This window comes from Octodon degus, unplaced genomic scaffold, assembly GCF_000260255.1.
Source record: "Octodon degus isolate 3935 unplaced genomic scaffold, OctDeg1.0 scaffold00003, whole genome shotgun sequence".
Classification (NCBI taxonomy): Eukaryota; Metazoa; Chordata; class Mammalia; order Rodentia; family Octodontidae; genus Octodon; species Octodon degus.
Window position 1 is genome coordinate 7,180,448 of NW_004524579.1, and position 19,400 is coordinate 7,199,847.

At 42.2% G+C, this 19,400-nt stretch overlaps 1 protein-coding gene and 1 pseudogene across 1 annotated transcript in view; both read left to right on the forward strand.

Moving 5' to 3' along the window:
- The window catches only part of Dsg2 (desmoglein 2), a gene marked incomplete at its 5' end in the record, with an annotated part of 48,225 nt that extends 35,322 nt beyond the window's left edge, over positions 1 to 12,903 (forward strand). The window contains 4 exons of the mRNA XM_023713385.1: positions 1,870 to 2,097; positions 3,380 to 3,501; positions 5,585 to 5,926; positions 10,831 to 12,903. Of these exons, the coding sequence (XP_023569153.1) occupies positions 1,870 to 2,097; positions 3,380 to 3,501; positions 5,585 to 5,926; positions 10,831 to 11,838 (1,700 nt within the window). The remainder of the gene's footprint in view (positions 1 to 1,869; positions 2,098 to 3,379; positions 3,502 to 5,584; positions 5,927 to 10,830) is intronic.
- On the forward strand, positions 7,165 to 8,876 carry LOC105741986 (annotated as a pseudogene).
- Positions 12,904 to 19,400: the final 6,497 nt, after the last annotated feature.

Genomic DNA, 19,400 nt, shown 5'->3' on the forward strand with positions numbered 1-19,400 from the left:
CAATCTTCCAGTAAATTGAACTTGTGTGTTGATCCTAGAATTCTCCTTAGCCCTAATGCTGAACAAAACAGTGACATTTCAGTCTAGAGCCGTACACCTATGTCAGTAGCACAGCCACACATTTTAAATTGGAGTTACATAGCTGAGATGCTAGTGGGGCTACTTTTGCTAGACATTTTCTTAGTAAAACAAATATTAATAAATTCCTGAGAACACAAAAATATTTTGAAAGTATGCCTGACTTACTTTAAGTGTTCTTTTATTTGATGGCAGTTCTTCTTGGGATTTATGTGTGTCCCAGTTACTTTTCTTGTTGCTGAGAAAAAATACCCAACACCCAAAGTTAAAAAAGAGAAGGTTTATTTGGCTCAGTTTGTAGAGGTTTCAGTTCATAGTCAAATGGCTCCCAGGCAGGATGGCACGGGAGAAGGGCATCAAAGAGAAGAAATAGTATACAGCAAACAGGCAGGTGAGGGCCTCTTTCTGTCCCTTATATTTTATGCAAGCTGTCTGTTCTAGGGCAGGTGTAGCGCTCCACATCCTTAATCCTGCCAGTATGCCAAACCAGTCAGTGGACTGATTTAGTAATTAAAACCTTCAATCCCAGCACCACACCCTCTAGGTCCAGTCACCTCTGAAAATCTCTTCTGCTGAGCATCTGAGGCCTTGAGGAGCCATCTAGACACAAGCCATAACGGTGTGTTCACTTGAAGCAGTCAGTTATGCCCAGGGTTCGCCAAGATTGGCCTCCCGGAAAGGACAATGATCAATCACTGCTCACGTTTTCAGCGGTGTGATCCCTGGGCCCAGGATCCAAGTTAGTCTTCATGACAGGGCTCAAAACCTGAGAAATACTCAACTTACACTTAGTGAGGCCTGGGATTCCCAGCAGGATAAATGTTTGATGGAGTTTACCTTTCTCTGAGCAAGATACCTAAATGAATTTTATATGGACCTTGCTGGAATTCCAAGACATTTATTTTCTCTGAGAAATCTGTGGGGCTTAGGATTTGCTGGACATTGTCTTAAACATTTTTTAATATGAACAGCTCTAGAAGTTTGGTATTATGATCATCAAATAGGGAAACAGAGACTCAGCAAGGTTTACCCACTCCCAAGACCACAGGTATTAAGAGCTAGAGTTGGGTTTGGCCCAGGCATGTGGCTCTGAACCCTACACTGGCTGGGTGCTGTGCTGTGTTTCAGCTTGATGAGTTCCTAAATTGTCATAGTCTTAGGAACATAAAACTTCAGGACCTGTGTCACAGAATTGTAACAGGAAGTGCCAGAGATTGTTCTTTATTGATCATGCAATTGACAGACAGCGCATTCTGTAGCCCAGGCTTTCTTCATGGGTATGTAAGAGGGTGACCAGTCAGCTGCTGGGATAAGCAGTAGCTTCCATCTGTTTTACCTGAGAAAATGTTTAAATTCAGAAAATTTAATAGGTAAATACGTCAGACATTCTTGTACTTACCACCTGCAAAGCAAAGAATACAAGCAATTTATTGTAATGAAGTCAAGCTGCTTACCGAGGCCCTGGATTCGATCCCCAGTGCCACCAAAAAAAAAAAAAAAAGCTAAGACAAAAGTCACCCTGTGTTACTTAACTCACCGCCTGTTTGCACTGTCTTCTATCAGCTAAAATTAATCCTCATAAAAATAAAATGTCCAAATCAGATCCTTCACTTTTTAAGCTGTGTATTTGAAGTCTGCCAACAAATTCTAACAGGTGTATAGCATAAATCCAAGAAGAAATTAAAGAAAACTCAGGCTTCCCATGGGGAAGCTGTGTCTGGAACTTGCAGTCCGGCCTCCCCCTCTCCTTGGGGCTCACGCGTCTTTTCTTCCCTCCTCTCCTGCCGGCAGGTTCCAGTGTGCTGATAGAGCAGAGCAAACGCGAGCTCGGGAGAAGCGAAGTTCCCTTCCTGATCGCTGACACGCAGGGCTTCAGCTGCCCAGAGACGCAGGTCCTGCAGCTCACGGTGTGCGAGTGCCTGCAGGGCAGCGGCTGCGTGGACGCGCAGCGCGACTCGTACGTGGGCCTGGGGCCTGCGGCCGTGGCACTCATCCTCCTGGCCCTCCTGCTCTTGCTCTGTGAGTCTCAAGGGCCGCCCTTCAGCTCCCTTAGTAGTTGGAGTGCACTCCCGACAGTTTCAGACTAGCAGCCATTGTTTTCCTTATGGTTATTCTTGAACACTCCTGAGGATGACTAAGAAAAGATAGTCACCAATTATTGGCAAGTTCGCAGAATCCTGTTGTTACAGGGCTTTCCTAGTCACTTCCCAGCATGAGAACAATTTACCCAGCACCCACACCCTAAGGATGGAGAGGCTTTTTTGGTGCCCGCCATTCTCAGTCCACGGGCAGCCAGCGCCAAGCAGAGAGGATGTGCAGTCCCTCCCCGCCACCCTGAACCTGGGCGAGCACCTCCATGCAGCACTCTTCACTCTCAGGGAGGATTCCATTAGAGCCAGTAGCAGGGGTCCCGTGGAACACACAGCACTCCACAGCTTACGGCACAGCTGCAGGCCACTGCCTGCCTGCCACAGGTCCTTACAGTTAGACACACCTGAGAGAAAATGACCCACCTCAGGACCTCCTGGAGCTGGGACTGTGGCTTCTCCCTGAGGAATCCTTGTGCTACCTTTTATCTCAGATTCCCTGGAGCCTAGAGTGACTCTTGCCACATGACAGACAATTTGATCAGTGTTTATTGAATATGTTGAAATTGTTGAGTCACTACTGGCTGACCTCAGACTCTAGATTAATCACAGAAGCTACAGTGACTGTGCAAAATCATGTGGAAAAAGTTAATAGAGACCTCAGAGAAGTGTGCCTTGTGCAAAATTTCACTCTAATGTATTTTAACAATTCCGGTGTTCTAGAATATTGAAATATGTTGATTTTTTCTCTCTTAAGAGCTTTTGATCTTTGTAATTATTTCTTGTTGGTTAGTGAATTTACCCCCAAAAAAAATCACTTTAGGGAAATAGTTTTTAAAAATTTAGTCTTTGCATTGGTTTTGCTAACTTCCTTTCACCTCATGCATTTTTACTATTTTTAGTGCCATAGACAGTCTGTTTGTGAGGAACAAGGCTTTTTACACCTGTCAGTCAAGGGGCAGGTCCTAACTGGAGTGTGCTATAGAATCAACTGCTCACTTGCTGCTGGGGAGAAATCCTCATAAGAAAGGCTTGTGATGTCACAGAAGTTCTCATTGACTTTGGATGGTGTCACTCATCCAAAGCAAACTTGGAGAGGTTGGATGAGGGTAAAGGAAAACACTGAATCAAGGGATGTGCAAATTCCAGTTGTACAGCTCACTAGCAATGTGTCAGGCGTAACCTTCTTTGCGCTGTCTTCTGCTTCTGTGTAGTGGTGCCACTTTTGCTGCTGCTTTGTCACTGCGGAGAGGGCACCAAGGGCTTTACCCCCATACCTGGCACTATAGAGATGCTGCACCCTTGGAACAATGAAGGGGCACCCCCTGAAGACAAGGTCAGTTTGTTGGAAAACCATGCAACTTGGCATCTTACCTTTTCTAATCTTACAGGGGGCTTAGGTTTCTAATATCTTTGGTCATGAGCAAATCATACAATAATCATACAGTAATACTGGGAGATATATATGTGCTGCGCATTCCCATTTCCTTCTGGGCGACTCCCACAGTCCTTGGAACCTTGGAAGTGATAGTTTCTTCACATCTGAAAGGTGGTCAGGGGGACACAGCCCTCTCCATCTGAGACCTGACACCATCTCCAGATAGTGCCAATATTAAGCGGACGTAGAGGGTCCTAACTGGAGTGTGCTGAAGAATGGACTGCTCACCTCCTGCTAGGGAGAAATCCTCACAAGAAATGCTGTGAGGTCATGGAAGTCCTCATTGGTCACCGTGTTGTGAGAGCAGAGCAAAAGCCAGTTGTTCTCCCAACAGTAGTCATTACGCATTTTACGCACACGCCTTTGTGAGGCAGAGGCTTCTAACAGCAGTGTATTTTATGTTGGTTTCCAAGACAGAGATAAGGTGGTTTTACTACATTATGATATGTGATGTGTTAATGAAAATATAACCATGGTTGGGAGAGACTCAGAATGTAGAGCAAGGGTCAGAGACAAAGTATTAGCTTCCCCGTAGCTGGCAAATAATACCTGATGTGCGTCATTCCAAGAAGGAAGCTGGGGAGATGGCTCAGTAGAATAAGCACTTGCCTGGCAAGCGCAAGGGCCTGAGTTCAATCCCTGGTTCTGAAAAAAAAAAAAATATGTATATATATACTTACCAAGAAGGAAACATTTAATTTCACTTGTGGTCTCAAGGTATTTAGTCTGTGATCTGGTAAACACAAGGCAAGAACATCATGGCTAAGGGGACAGTGAAGCAAGCTGCTTAATGTATTCTGGCCAGGAAGCAGAGGAAGGGGACAGTGCAGAGAGGGAGGAGCGAGAGACCGGTTGCAGTGCCAAGGTCACACTTCCCTGGCGCACCCAGTCATGCCCATAAGTGTGCTCTCCGCTCCCCTTGGGGTCTCCAAGCCATTCAGGGTGACACAATCTAGCCTCACTACCACACACACAAAGCTGCATAGCAATCCAGGATAGAAATTTTCTTCCCAATATCAAATGGCAAAGTTTTCACAACCAGAAAGTCCTCTGTTTCTGTTGCCTTCCATACATACAGATGACAGAAATAAACCTCCAACCCCATGACAAAAAACTGTGAGATCCCCTCACCTATTTAATGTTGTGAGTCTCTCCTGTCACTTTGCTAATCTTCACGCTGGATCTCCCACCTTCATTACCCATGTGTGCCACCCCTAATAGCACATGATTGAGCATTAAGTGTCAGAGACTCAAAGCAACAGTATATGTGGCCCCTCCGACCCCGGGCTCTTCCTCTCCTTGCTCCTCCTCTGATGATGTTCAGTCCTGCGCTATCCTAATATTCTAGACACTTCACTGCCTTCACATTCAAACTATAGAATGAGGAGAGAATGAAGGTAGACACTGCTGTAGAGGTAGACACATTTCTCCCGAGTTGCATACACCATTTCTGCTTGATTCACTGGGGCTTGAGCCCAGGGCCATTGCACTGAATATATTCCTAGTCTCTCCTGCCTTTGCTTTTTGAGACCTCGATAAATTGTGCAGACTGAGCTTCACATTATAGCTCTCCTACCTCAGCTGCCTAGAGTACTAGGCTTATGGCTGTGCACTATCACACCTGCCTACCGTCCTTATTCCGAATGACTGTGTGTCCAGCTAAAAACAAAATTGAGGATTCTTTAACCATAGCAGAAGGCATGAAACCCCAGAGCAAGGTTAAAATGCTATTGGCCCCACGGGAGTAAATGAGCTGAGACTATAGAGCAAGCTTGGTTTTCATTTCTGATTTGTACTTAGCTATGAAAGCAGGCAGAATGAAGACCTTTGCAAGACTCACATGGAAGTTGTTCAACCCAATATATCTGCTGGGTCACCCTGGGGCAAAGCCTCTCCCGTCTTATGCCAGCTTAGCTCTGATCCTGCTCACAGCTGTGCTGGCCCCCATGCTGACCCTGCTGTCCTCTGCGTTTGCACACAGGTGGTGCCGTCGCTCCTGGCGGTGGATCACGGGGAGAACTTAGCAGTGAGGAACGGAGTGGGGGGCGCAGTGACCAAGGAAGCCACCGCGAAAGGAAGCAGCTCTGCCTCCTTTTCCAGAGTGCAGCACGACTTGAATGAGATGGACAGCAGATGGGAGGAACACAGAAGCCTCCTCGCCGGCGGGGCCACCCAGGGCTCCAGGACGATGGGAGCTGCGCTCGGAGCCGAGACTGCGCGGTCCATGAGAGCGCTGGGGGCGTCCAGAGAGGTGGCCGGAGCCCGAGCCGCTGCTGCAGCTGGCGCGGTCAGCGAGGAGTTCTTAAGAAATTATTTCACTGATGTAAGGCTTGGTTTTATGTGGGGAAGGAGGGTGTTCATATGGGATTGTGGCGGTATTAGGGCAACCAATGTAGGACTTTGGGAATTTTTTATTTTCTTGGTAAAGTGTGGGTGGTGAGACCCAAGACCCATTAGGTGTCCGTGTGGCTCTGGGAAAAGAGCAGCCGCAGGCCTAGGCCATGGCATGTGACGCCTCTGCCATGTTTTACAGTCGCACACCATTGGTCAGAGAAAGTCACGTGAGGGTGCAAACCCTGGGTTGAAAGTACAAACCCAGGAGGAAGGGGCAGAGCACAGATGGTCTAAAAATCACAAATCCATTTAAATTTTGCATGCATTGATGATAATAAACAGCGTGGCATTCGTTCAGTATGCAGGACCCCTATTAGGGGAGTTTATGAAAAATGATGAGGAAAGTTACAGGAAAAATGATCAGATGCAATCCAGAAGCATTTACCTGGAATTAGCAGTTAACAGCAGGCCTGAAGAACAAATGCCTCTTCAAGACAACAGAATTCAGAACGCGTTTCACTGGCAGGAACAATCAAGGGTGTTTAGGTTGTAACGGAAGCTGGATCAGTTCCTGTGGAGACCTAGCACTTCTAAATGTCAGTTCCCAACAATGGAAATTTAAAATGTTCAAGCAAAAATGATAGAACTAAAAGAGAAACAGACAAGTCCGTTACCACAGTTGGAAATCTCAACCTCCTCTGTCGGTAATTCAAAGAAAAGCAGGAAACCAGCAGGGATGTAGAAAATGTATAACTCTCAGCTGGATCCACTTGGCATTAATACAACATTTGATAGCCATAAAAGCAGAATATACATTCTTGTTTTTAAAATTTAGCAAGATTTCAGTTGTGCAGCATAATCTAACAATAAGAAATTAAACCTAAAATCAGTAATAGAGTGATACGTAAAATCAAATAACTGCTGTTTCACATTCTAAATAACCCAGGAGTAAAAGAAAAAATAAGAAGAACAATTAGTAAACAGTTTGAACTGACTGAAAAATTGAACCGTATTTTATCAAAATTTGTGAGACACTGCTAAAGTAATATTTTGGAGAAAAAAATTACAAAAAAAATAATATTTGAGTAGCGGGCAACACTGGAATGCGGAGCTTGCGCCTGGTGGACGGCTTCGCGCAGCCTTGGAATGTGAAGAAAAGGGCGACGGCTGCAGAAGTCCCGGCCCAAGATGGGGTTTGCTGTGTTGCCCAGGCTGACCGCGTACTCATGACCGCCCTGCCTCAGCCTCCTGAATAGCTGGGATTACAGGTGCACAGCACAGTGCCCAGATAGTAATAAGATTTTAAAGCTGCAGAACCAAAAGTATCACAGGCAGAAGATGGCCAAGGAAAGATGCCAGAAAAAGTTCTTTCAGGATAGTCTTGAAAACTTAAAGAAGCGAATGAAAGAGAAAAGGAATAAAAACTTGGCAGAGGCTGGCAAGCGCAGGTCCTTTATCCCTGCACCATGCCAAGTCATCACCAGCACTGGTACACTGCTGAAAAATTACCAGGATAACAACAGAATGTTAGTTTTAGCTTTGAAAAATGAAAAATCCAAGTAAGAGAAGCCCAGGTTATCATCCTACAGCTAAGAAAAGAATGTTACTACCTTACATGTCAGCTCTATGCACTGAAAAAATGACTTCACAACAAATGGAAGATACTGCTCAGAACCAGGAAATATATCTCTCAGGAATGACTCCAATAATGGTGACAACCTCAAGGACTTATTTGCAAAGGATTTACTGCAAGATCCTTTTCAAGAAAATGACCTTCCTGGACATGGAGGATCATTCTAAATAGAAGAGCAAATGCTTCCCACTCCTCAAGACACAGTAGGCTCTGATTTTGATTCAGGTGAAGCTAAGCCTGCTGCTGATGTCTTACCAAGGCCTGTATCACTCCGTCGCCACATAAAGGAGCAGTTTAATGCTCTGAGGCAGTCTGATACCTTGGATGATTTTGAGACCAGTCATTTGGAAGGGAAGCCTTTTGAATTGGAAAGAATCAGCTATGTAGACCCAGTAGTAAAGATGCACATACCAAAAAATGAAGAAAAAAATATTTGTCAGTGGAACAAAGACAAAATTAATCACCAAGGCTGATTCAACCAGGAAAATGTACCAGAATGAAAGGGATCATTTTAGAATCTAAATCTGAGAAAAAAAAGCAAGCATAAAGATGTACGACCAAGAAAAAAGGTGAAAAAACTAGGAGAATAAGATCTAAGTATACATCAAAGTATAAACGGAACAAAAGTGACAATCAAACAACTGTTTGCTCTCAAAACTTGGGTGAATCTGGCAGTTCCACTGATGCTTACAACTTTAATTTGGAAGAGGGCATTCATCTCAGTCCTTTCCGACAAAAAACAAACACTGATTGTAATAAAGAAGAAAACAACAGTAATCTGAAGTGAGCACCTGTGAATCCAGCAGTTCTGGAGACGATTCTGAGGATGTCTACGTGCCCAGGTGCAAACACAGTCCAGGTCGCGCAAGCACATCAGAGAGGCCTGTCACCAGGCCACGCTCTAAAAGAGAACAAAAAGGCACAGAACAGGAGACGGAGGAGTCAGCGCCAACAAAAACTCCTACTAGTACAACATCTAAGACTCACCCATCACCTTCATCACAGAATTGTAGCCTAAAGGATAGCACCAATGTTCTCTTGTTTCCTCAAGTAAAAATCAGGAGACTTTCTCCATCTCCAAAAAGGAGTAAGGAAAGCACACCCATGAGTCTCCCCAAGCGCCGGTGCACAGGCAGTGTGCACTATAAGGAGCCGATGCTCATTTCGAAACTGAGGAGACCCTTTCACAGATTTGTGTTTCCTGAATTCTCCTATTTTCAAGCAGAAAAGAAATTTGAGACATTCTAAAGAAGTATGAAGCAAATACAGGAAATGTCTTCTTGGCTGCGGCTTAAATTTCTCCAACATCCTTTTCTATTGCTCTAATAGAGAATCTGTAAGATAGTGCACAGAGGGTAGGACTGTTGCCGGAGAACACTCTTACCAGAACCCTCGATCATGAACTTTTCTTCAAACCCACGTTGTGTTTAGTTTCCTTCCTAAACCCTTTGATTATATTCAGAATATATCTTACACCAACATTTTAGAAATTATAAATTTTCTGGCATCTTTTATGTCCTTACGAGGGGGATAATAGTATTTTTTAAAAACAGAATGAAGATCTTTTGAAACTCCTTACATAATTTCTGTGTAAAATAAATTTTTGACATTCATAGGTGTGCGCTAAGTTTGTGGAGCGCTTCTACTACTGTTGCACTGGATTCCTGAGATGAAATGCTTAAAAAATCATAATTACAGAAGCAGTGGCTGGTCAGGCTCATAAACTAGTTGAGGGGATAGTTATGATCCCTGGGTATGTGTTCAGATTGTACCTCAGAAAAACCCTACACTGCCATGTCATGGACTCGGAACTCCTTACTTAGGTAAAAATCTCAAATGTTAAATATATGAGTACTAAGGCTTTTTCTGTTTTTCACCAACCAACGAGAAGAAATTATTTCAGTTTGTAGTGTTTGACATCTATACACAATATTTACCCCTTTAAACTTTTAAATCACTATAGGTGGTTCATTTTTAAAGAAGAATAAAATTTGTATAAAATAAAAAAAAGAAAAATAGTAATATTTGATAGGCCACAAATCAATAACCTGAGTGTCCACCTAAGTTATTAAACATTAAACAATGTCCAGGGATATAGCTCAGTGGCATATGCACCTTTCTGCCTGCAAGCACAAGGTCCCAAATTCAATCCTGAGTACCACAAAAAAAAAAAAAAAAAAAAAAAAAATCAAGTTATTAAACGTTAAACAAAAGGTGGAAGCAATGAAACCAAAAGCTATTTAAAGAGATTAATAAAATCAATAAACCTCTTAACCAGCCTGTTAGGCTGCAAAAGAAGTAGACACAAAGTATCAACATCAGAAATGAATTACAGATCTTAGAGGCATAGTAATCAGAAGAAGAAGAAAAAAATCCAACACTGGTTGCCTGCCTTGAAGGTAGGTACCCTGTGTCCCCAGAGACGGTGGGAGTGTCAGGAATCTCCAGAGCCCCTGACAAGAGCAAAAGGGTTCATTGCTGCCGCTTTCTTCTGAGTTTGCAAATTACTGGAGTGTGTGGCTCCTCTCCACCCCTCTTCTTTCCTGAGGTCCCTTGGCTGAGCCAGCCTCATGCTGTTGCCATGAAAGCTGTTGTCTCTCCCTCCGCAGTCTCACAGCCGAGCTCAGGTCTGGTCCCTGTTGCTATTGTTTCGATCTGTTTCATTTTCTACTCTAAAGCTGCTCAACTCAGTCTGGCACGTGTGATAACTTTCGGTTTGGAAAAATTTCAGTGTGGTTGGAAAATTTGCTAGTAGACAGTTAAACTTTTGTGTAGTCTTTACCGAGATTTTACCCAGTTATTATCATTTTTTTCACATACGCTGTTTGCTTGCGCTCGCTCGCGCGCTCTCTCTGTCTCTCTGACACACACACATACACTCACACACTCCTGCATTAATGTAGTAGTTAACAAAGTCAGAAACTTAAAAGTGACCCAATCTATATTTTGCTTTCTCCCATTACTGCAAAAATGTCTTCCATAGCAGTTGCTTTTCCTGCCCAAGATTCAATCCTCAATCCTGCATTCTACGTAGATGTCTTGACAAGCACATCTCCTTTAATCAGAAACTGTCTTCTCTGCCTTTGTTTCTTTATCATATTAATGTGTTTCTTTAGAACACAGCCATGATGTGCAATGTTTCTATTTGTATTTCTCAGTTTTCTTGTACCTGGGCTCAGGTTTTGCATTTTAAATACTGAGTCCTGTTTCTAAGTGAATTTGTGTTGTTAATTGTTTGCCTCTTTTTGCCTCCACTTTAGAAGGCGGCCTCCTACACCGAGGAAGATGACATTCACATGGCCAAAGACTGCCTCCTGGTTTACTCCCAGGAAGAAGCAGAATCTCTTCATGGGTCCGTGGGCTGTTGCAGTTTTATTGAAGGAGAGTTGGACGACCACTTCTTGGATGACTTGGGACTTAAATTCAAGACACTAGCTGAGGTTTGCTTGGGTCAAAAAATAGATGTGGATGTGGAAATTGAGCAGAGGCAAAAACCTGTGAAAGAAACAAACTTGAGCACAGCCGCACGCTCACTCTATGAGCAAACCACAGTTAGTGCCGAGAACGCCTACTCCACTGGCAGCCACTTCCCAGCTCCCAAACCTTTACATGAAGCCAGCACAGAGCAGGTCACTGAGGAAGTGGTCACCGAGAGATCAGTGTCTTCCAGGCAGGCTCAAAAGGCAGCGTCACCTCCTGACCCTCTGGCTTCCGGTAATGTCATCATGACAGAAACGTATACCACAGGCTCTGCTGGGCCCCCAACCACTGTGATCCTGGGTCCCAGACAGCCCCAGAGCCTTATCGTGACAGAGAGAGTGTATGCACCGGCTTCCACCTTGGTAGATCAGCACTATGTGGGGGAGGGTAATGTTGTGGTCACTGAAAGAGTAATCCAGCCTAATGGGGGCATCCCTCATCCTCTGCAAGGTGCCCAGCATCTGCAAGAGGCACAGTACGTTATGGTGAGGGAAAGAGAAAGTGTCCTGGCCCCTGGCTCCAGCGGGCAGCCCATGCTGGCCGTGCCCAATGTGGCCGTAGGACAGAATGTAACCGTGACGGAAAGAGTGCTGGCCCCTGCCTCTACTCTGGAATCCAGGTTCCATATTGCCTCCGAAGCCTCGGGGAAGGCCACGGTTTCTGGGGCTGGGGTCCCTGGCACTCTGCCAAATTCTGCTTTGGAGGGATCAGGCCATTCCCAGTCTACCATGACCACATCCTCCACCAGAGTCACCAAGCACAGCACCGTGCAGCATTCATATGCCTAAGCAGCAGCCAGCCACAGACACACCCAGAGTCTCACTAGCAGTGACTGCGGCACGTTTTCCATCCTCCCAGCTCTTCACGAGCCTCCCAGACATGCAGAGGTCATATGCATTCAGCTCCAGTGTTTTTCTCAGTCACTGAGACTCCAAGGCCTCCACTATCTCTGCTTCCAGGGTCATATCCCAGAAATGCTTCCTGAATCACTGTGGGCATAGTGATGATGCTGGTTAGTGCTTTTTAGTAAGTTGTGCAGACTGTTCACAAAACAGACAGGATAAATCCGTCTTCTGAGAATTTACCAAGTCAACACACTACCGTCCAGGTGAGAAGTTCAGGAACACAATTGGGTCTCTGTGAATTGTGTTAATATTTCATATTGATGTTCTGTATTCTGTCAACAGCTCCTTTATCCAAATATCTACCTACAGTCTGGGGTCCCAGTTTTGTTGTTGGTTTTCCTTTTAATTTGTGTGAAGCTGATAAACTTGAAATGCTGGAATAGAAACATGTTTCTGTGCATGTGACACATGTGTACTTAGTGTCATGCTCTTAAACATGTCATTGTATTTTCTTGTCTCAGTAGTCATGAAAATTTTGAATACTTCAACTGGATAATCTGGGACAAAATTTGTAAATATAATTTTACTTACAATAATAATTTCCTACAGAAGAATAAACATCTCAGGATGTCCTTAATAGCTGCAGCTTAGAGCAGCTGAGTTTGCCGCCACCTTCCCTGTGGCGGGCACAGTGCCCATGTCATTGCCTTATGTCCTCAGTGACTTGCAGAGCTGCCAAAGAAAAATATATTGGTGGAATTAAACTGAAGTTTATAAGCCAATTGCCAAAAATACCAAAACACTATTTTTCTACAATTATAAGTTTCAAATTACAGTCTTATTTTGCCGTCTCAAAGCCTTTGACTAGCTGATTGTAACTTATTACACAAATAGTAAATATCGTAAGAACCTTAAATATTTGACCTGAGTTTGTACCATGCCCCTGCCTTGTTTTTTTTAAAAAGTTGTATGGCCAAGTATGGTGACATATGGCTGTAATCCCAGCACTTGGGAAGCTGAGGCAGGAGGATCACCAAGAGTTCAAAGCCAGCCAGGGTTACATATAGTGAGTTCAAGGCCAGTCTGAACTGCAGAGTAAGACCCTGTCTCAAAAAAAAAAAAAAAAAACAAAAAACACCAAAATAATTGAAAATAAAATATGAAAAGTCACGTAGGTTGTTTGGCTCCTAAATGAGGTTACATTTTATTACTCCTAGTAACAATAACTTTTAAATATATATATATATATATATATATATATCAGTAATGAATAGGAATATTTATAAACCACAGAATGATTTTCATAATTTTTAAATACTGTTTAATTTCTTAAATTTTAAGATACTTGCTAAGAAATGGAAACTTGGGTTATACTTTTAGTAGACTTTTTAAAAGTATCGTTTACTTGAATTGTGTTATAAAAGAATGTGTACAGCACGGTTCACTAACTGTAAATGTCAGGACCTATGTGTTAAGACATCAAAAGCACTGCTTGAGGTGAGAGTTGCCTCTTCCATGGTCTGGAGTCATTTATACTCTGCTTAGTGATTTTTCTTTTTTTTGTTTTTTTTTTTTTGGGTTGTTTTTTTTTTGTTTTTTTTGAGTCATTTATACTCTGCTTAGTGATTTTTCTTTTTTTTGTTTTTCTTTTTTTTTTGTGTTTTTTTTTTTCTAGTCTTACATATTTTGCCCATGTGCAACAGGAATATCTCCCTACAGAGTGAGAGTGTAAATGCGACCTGTGTTCTTAGAACAAATAAAACGCAGTTCCACCTAAAGACCCTGACCTGTTTCTCACGTGTTCTAAGTGATTTTGTTTCTGAAAAGTTGACTTGCATTAGTGTTTACATTTGTTCTTCAGCAGGATGTATTTGACATTTAAATAAAAGCAATTCCGTCTTCTTGTCTTACCGGAGCAGTGCCATCTGCTTTGTCTTACTGTTGGCCGGTTGCGTTTTACGAGGAGTACAGCTAGATTGTTAGGGAACAGTGCGCCCTAAAGGCAAGGGGTTTTGGTGGGGTTTTTCACTTGTGTTAATTAATCTGCATACTGCCAGCTGCTTTGGAAGAGCACTGTCTGTCTTCCGAGGTAAGGTGGAATATAAGATGGCCTGGTTAAGTATGAATTTCATATTTACAATGAATACTTGTTATTGCATATCCAGTAGTAATGAAAAAAAGTACAGATTCTCCTCAGTTTAGGGTGGAGTTATATCTGTGTTAGTCATTAATGAAAATATCCTAAGTCAAAGATGCCGTAGGTGCTTCCAGCCTAGCACATCCTCTCCGTTTCCTGTGAGTTCTCCTGTTGAGAACTCACGCTTTTACACCATGGTGCTGTTGAAAATTAGGGACCATCTGTCCAAGCGATTGACCTGAATCTTTCAGTACACTGGATACCTGGTGTTTGTGTCAGCCACACCTGGCAGTCTGGTTCCCAAGGGTCCCAAAATCTCTGTTCAGAAAGTACCTCCAGAGGAGCCTTATGCATTTGGCCAAAGAAAGCTCACACATCCAAGCCACAGAAATGAAATCTCGTGTGCAGGAGGCTGTTGCGGTTGCTTGTCACCATAGCTCACCGGTGGTGCCACACTCCGCTGGGGCTCAGGGACAATACAGATTAATGTGAGAAAGCCTGGACTTGCTCCTCTCACATATGCAGGGGAGAGACTCACAGAGGTGGTCAAAATTTAGGATTATTTGGTTTGCAGCAAAGCTATACATAAGTGGAACCATTTAGTTGAACAATAACTCAAGATATTGGGCTGTTACGGAACCAGAAGAGATTTGCAGAATTCTGCAGGCAAGCAGATTTAAAGGCAAAATGAAAGCGAACTGCGAGAACAGACCTTGGTTACCTCAGCATTTGCCTGAAGTGCACCCCAGCTGATCTGGGGCGGCCTGCCACTGGCTGAAGCCTAGCTGCTGTGACTGCCTGAGACTCAGTCTTAAATTAGGCTTTCCGTTTCCAATCTAACGCAGTAATGAGCGCATAGTGATCACCAGTCTAAAAGAGAAAACATTGCAGAGATAATTTTTTAAAAAACTGAACAAGCCACGCTTTGCAGTACATACATGTAATCCCAGCACTCGGGAGGCTGAGGCAGGAGTACGGAAGCAAGTTCAAGGCCAGCCGGCAGTGCAAAGCAAGAGCCTGCCTCAAAAACTGAACAAGCCTTTTACCAGCTTTATAAGCAGGATTCTTTGAAGGATCTGGACGCCCTTTTTAAAAGCCAACACTAAAGCAGATAGCACCCTTACCTCTCTACAAGGGCATGGAGCCCCACGCTAGCTACCCAACACAGAGACCAAAGAAGCTGGGTTCTTTTACTATTTTTAAGACAAATGATAAAGGGCAAAAAACACAAAATTTCAAAATAAGACAATAGAATAACAATAGTTAATACATTACCTATGTTATCTTTAGTTAAGAGTTCAAGATATAGGCATTTAATTGTCCAAACAATATTAGCACAAACATTTGTTTAATAAACTAAGAGAAATTAGTATAACTATATATAATAACTATCATTGTATACATATATATTATTCACTTTTCCCTTTTTTCCTTTTCCCCCATCCCAGTTTCTCTTTCCTTTTGAACAGTTTATTTCCATTTTACACTATCCATTGTACACTTTGGATCTTCTTTACTCTTCAGCATCTCACACTAGGGAGACAATGATGTTTACACATGTGGGCTGATTTAGTTCCCCTACAAGTGTGGTCTCAAGTTGCATCCATTTACCTCTGATAGCCTTAAGTTTATCCTTCCTTATGGCAGAGTAGAACTCCATTGTATAAAAAGACCACATCTTTTTTATCTATTGGTGGGTGGGCATTTGGGTGTTTCCAAGATCAGACTGTTACAAATTGTGCTGCTATAAACATTGTTGCACATAGATCACTAAAGTACAATGATTTTAATTCTTTTGGGGAGATGGGAGGAGAAGAGCTGGTTCAAGTAGGACCTCCAATCCTAGTTTTTCAGGAACCCCCCTACTGATTTCCACAGTGATTGTACTAGTCTATACTCCCACCAGTAGTGGAGAAAGGTTCCCTTTTTGCCACAGCCTCTCCAGCAATTGTTTATTATTATTATTATTATTATTATTATTATTATTATTATATATTTAGTACAGGTTCTTACTATACAGATTGGACTTGTAGTGATCTTCCTGTTTTTCACCCTCCCAAGTGCTAGGATTATAGGCGTAATTAAAGAAAACAATCCTAAAATTGATTTGGAACCAGAAGAGACCTAAAACAGGAAAGGCAATTCTGGGCAACAAAGGCAAAGCAGGGGTTATCATAATTCCTGACTTGAAATTGTACTATAAAGCTACTGTGATAAAAACAGCAGAGTACTCGGGGGGGGGGGGGAACAGACCCAAAGATCAATGGAACAGATTAGAAGATACAGAAACAACCCTAGATATGCTCAGCCACCTTATCTTTGACAAAAGTGCGGATGCCAAACACATTCCCTGGAAGAAAACCTCTAATAAATGGTTCTGGAAAAACTGGCTTTGTATATGTTGAAGACTAAAATTGGACCCAGGCTGGGAAGATAACTGTGTGGTCTAAGCACCTGCCTAGCAAGTGTAAGGAGCCAGGTTCAATCTCCAGTACTGCATGCCACGCTGGCCCAGCACCGAGTTGGCTACTGAAAATGGCCGTGTTGGAGCGCACCTATAATCCCAGGGCTGGGGAGGCTGAGACAAGAGGATCACTAGGAGTCTGAGCTGCATAGGAAGACCCTGTAACAAATAAATGGCTTTAAAAAATTAAAATTGGACCCATATCTTTCACCATGCACTAAACTAAATACTGTTTCTTTAAAGGCAATTAGTGGTGATAATGGAATTATGTCAACAAAGGGTACAGGCAAATCCTCTCACTTAAGGACAAATTATCCTTTTCTTGTAAACACATATTTTCTTGGTTTCTACAAAAAGGAGAAAAAATTTCCTGTGTTAGCAATTTCTTCATAGGTTGCCAACGATGTACATCCCATTCTGGCTTAATGCTTATTTAATTTTAAAATTTTTTCTTTCACCTTTATGAAAAGGTCTTCTAGACTGGCAAGAGATTTTGTTTTTAATTATATTTCCTCAACAAGAACAACTATTTAAATACTAAACACAGGAGAAGCCAGTAAAAGTCAATAGAGAATCAAGGGTGGAATTCTAACATACACCTCACACACAAAAAAAAAAAAAGAAAGAAAGAAAAAGCACAGTAGAAGTGAAAAAGCAGATGGGACAGAGAAAGCCCCCAAAATACAGCTTAAACTTATCAACATGAATAATTACTGCAAAGCTTCCCTTAGAATCTAGAAAATGTCAGGAGGGAAAAGAAGCCTTATGCTATTCATTTATTTTTATTTATTTAGTCAGTTCTTGGCGGAACCCAGGATCGAACTCAGGCCCTTGCGCTTGCCAGGCAAGTGCTTATTCTACTGTGCTATCTCCCTGCCCCCCTAATGCTATTTATAAAAAATGCATAATAAATATAAAGGCATAGACAAGTGAAAGGTAAAAGGATCAAAAAGACATATTATGGAATGCAGAAAAAAGCGGAATAACAGAAGCACAGTTAATCAGAGCACTCAGAAAACAACCCGAGCAAGCTAGAGAAAATGTAAATGCTGTATGCTCCATGGCCACAAGATGCCACTGTACACACAGTAAAAGATGCGGTCAATCAGTACCTAAGCTACGAAAAACATTAAGCAACTTACCAAGTTCAGGAGCTATGAAAACTGACAAAGGCCAATATTAACTATTCTCTCACTAACTGTTCTTCTCCCACATAAAGTGAGATGCTTCGGGATTGCCTGGGAAATAAAGACCTGATTACAACAGTCTAATGCGACCTGTGCCACTCTTTTGGTAGTAAGAGTCAATATGTCTTTCTGAAGTTTTATCACGAACATTTGGTTCTCCTAAAGTGCTGCACTGTGAAGGGAATGATACCTATGGCTGAACCGTAATGCACTTAGCCTGGTGTGCACTACGTTAAGAACCGATTCTTTTCTGCAAACCTACATTCAAATAAACAAATGTTTGCTGGATTCTGACTTTGCGCAGAGCACTGTTTAGTGTCTTCACCTTGAGCAAGATGAGTAAGACCTGGTGGGGTGGGGGGGTCGCCCTGGGGATTCTTTCCAGGTTCTTGGAGTCCTGGACAAAGACTGGGACAAGACACTGAAAAGGAAGCAGAGGTGTACATTGATCTGTCATGGAAGTACCTTATTTCTCCATTAATTTTAAAAAATAGTTTTGTAGTATACATCAATCTGGGTTAAAGGCTGTTTTATTTTAGGGCTTCAAATACTTCACTCCAAAAGCTCCTTGACTTGAGGGCTTGTATTGCAAAGTCTTCTCTGATTCTGATGGGTTTTCTTATATAGGTGATTTGTTTCTCTTCTTTAGAAGCTTTTAATACTCCATTCATAGGTTGAATTCCTTGAATTTTGGCCATGATTACCTTGATGTAGTTTTTATCATGGATAATTGTAGTTCTATGTGCCTCACTTATCTGTATGTCAAAATCATTTTATTCTAGTGGGGGAAGTTTTCTGCCATGACTTTTTTTTATGAAATTTACATTTTTTAGGTTTTTTATTTTTTACTCATTTTATCGAGAAACAAATAGCAATGATACAGTTTCAAGACTGATCAGTAGGGCAGTTTTAATAATTAATACATTGCATATTATTGTATTCATAGTGGTTATTCATTTTGCTGAGTTCATGCACCTACAATATTTAAATGGCAATGGAATACCCATCTCTGACAAAATTACACAACAAAAGGTGACACAAATGAAGGACCATTCTGTATCTTATGTACAAAATAGGATAGATATACAGCTACTTTCTCTTAATTCAATGAGAAGAAAGATTTGTACAAATAGTGTTCGGACAGGATATCATGTCTGCATCTTGTACTATGAATAACCACTGCCATGACTTTGGTTAACAGGTTTTTTCTGTCAACTGTGCTATCGCCTGTATTTTCTTGACTCCAATCCATCTTACATTATTCTTCTTTGCTTCAACTAGCAGCTTCTCCTGTCCTCTATATCTGAGATTCTGTCCTCACATTGGCTAATTTCCTGCATACACTTTTGATGGAGTTTTTAATTTCCTGGAAATCTGTTTGAATCTATTTAATGAATTCCATTTCTTTCCTATGTTGGGCAGTCATGGTTTCTAACATTTTCCTACACTACTCTATTTTTTCAACCTGTCTACTCTGCAGTCACTAATTATGTCTTTCACTATGGTCACTATTGCTGTAGTTACCTGAGAAATTATTTGATTTGAGTTTTTCTAGAGCCTCATTCATCTGCTTTGTTAGTTCTGCTGTTCCGCTTCAGAGAGTCCATTGGATGGATTTTGCATCAACCAACATTGCCCCTGGGTTTGCTTTTGGTCAGCTAGACATCTAGAATTGCATGTTATTCACATTTTCTTTTAGTGTAATTCTTTTTTTTTT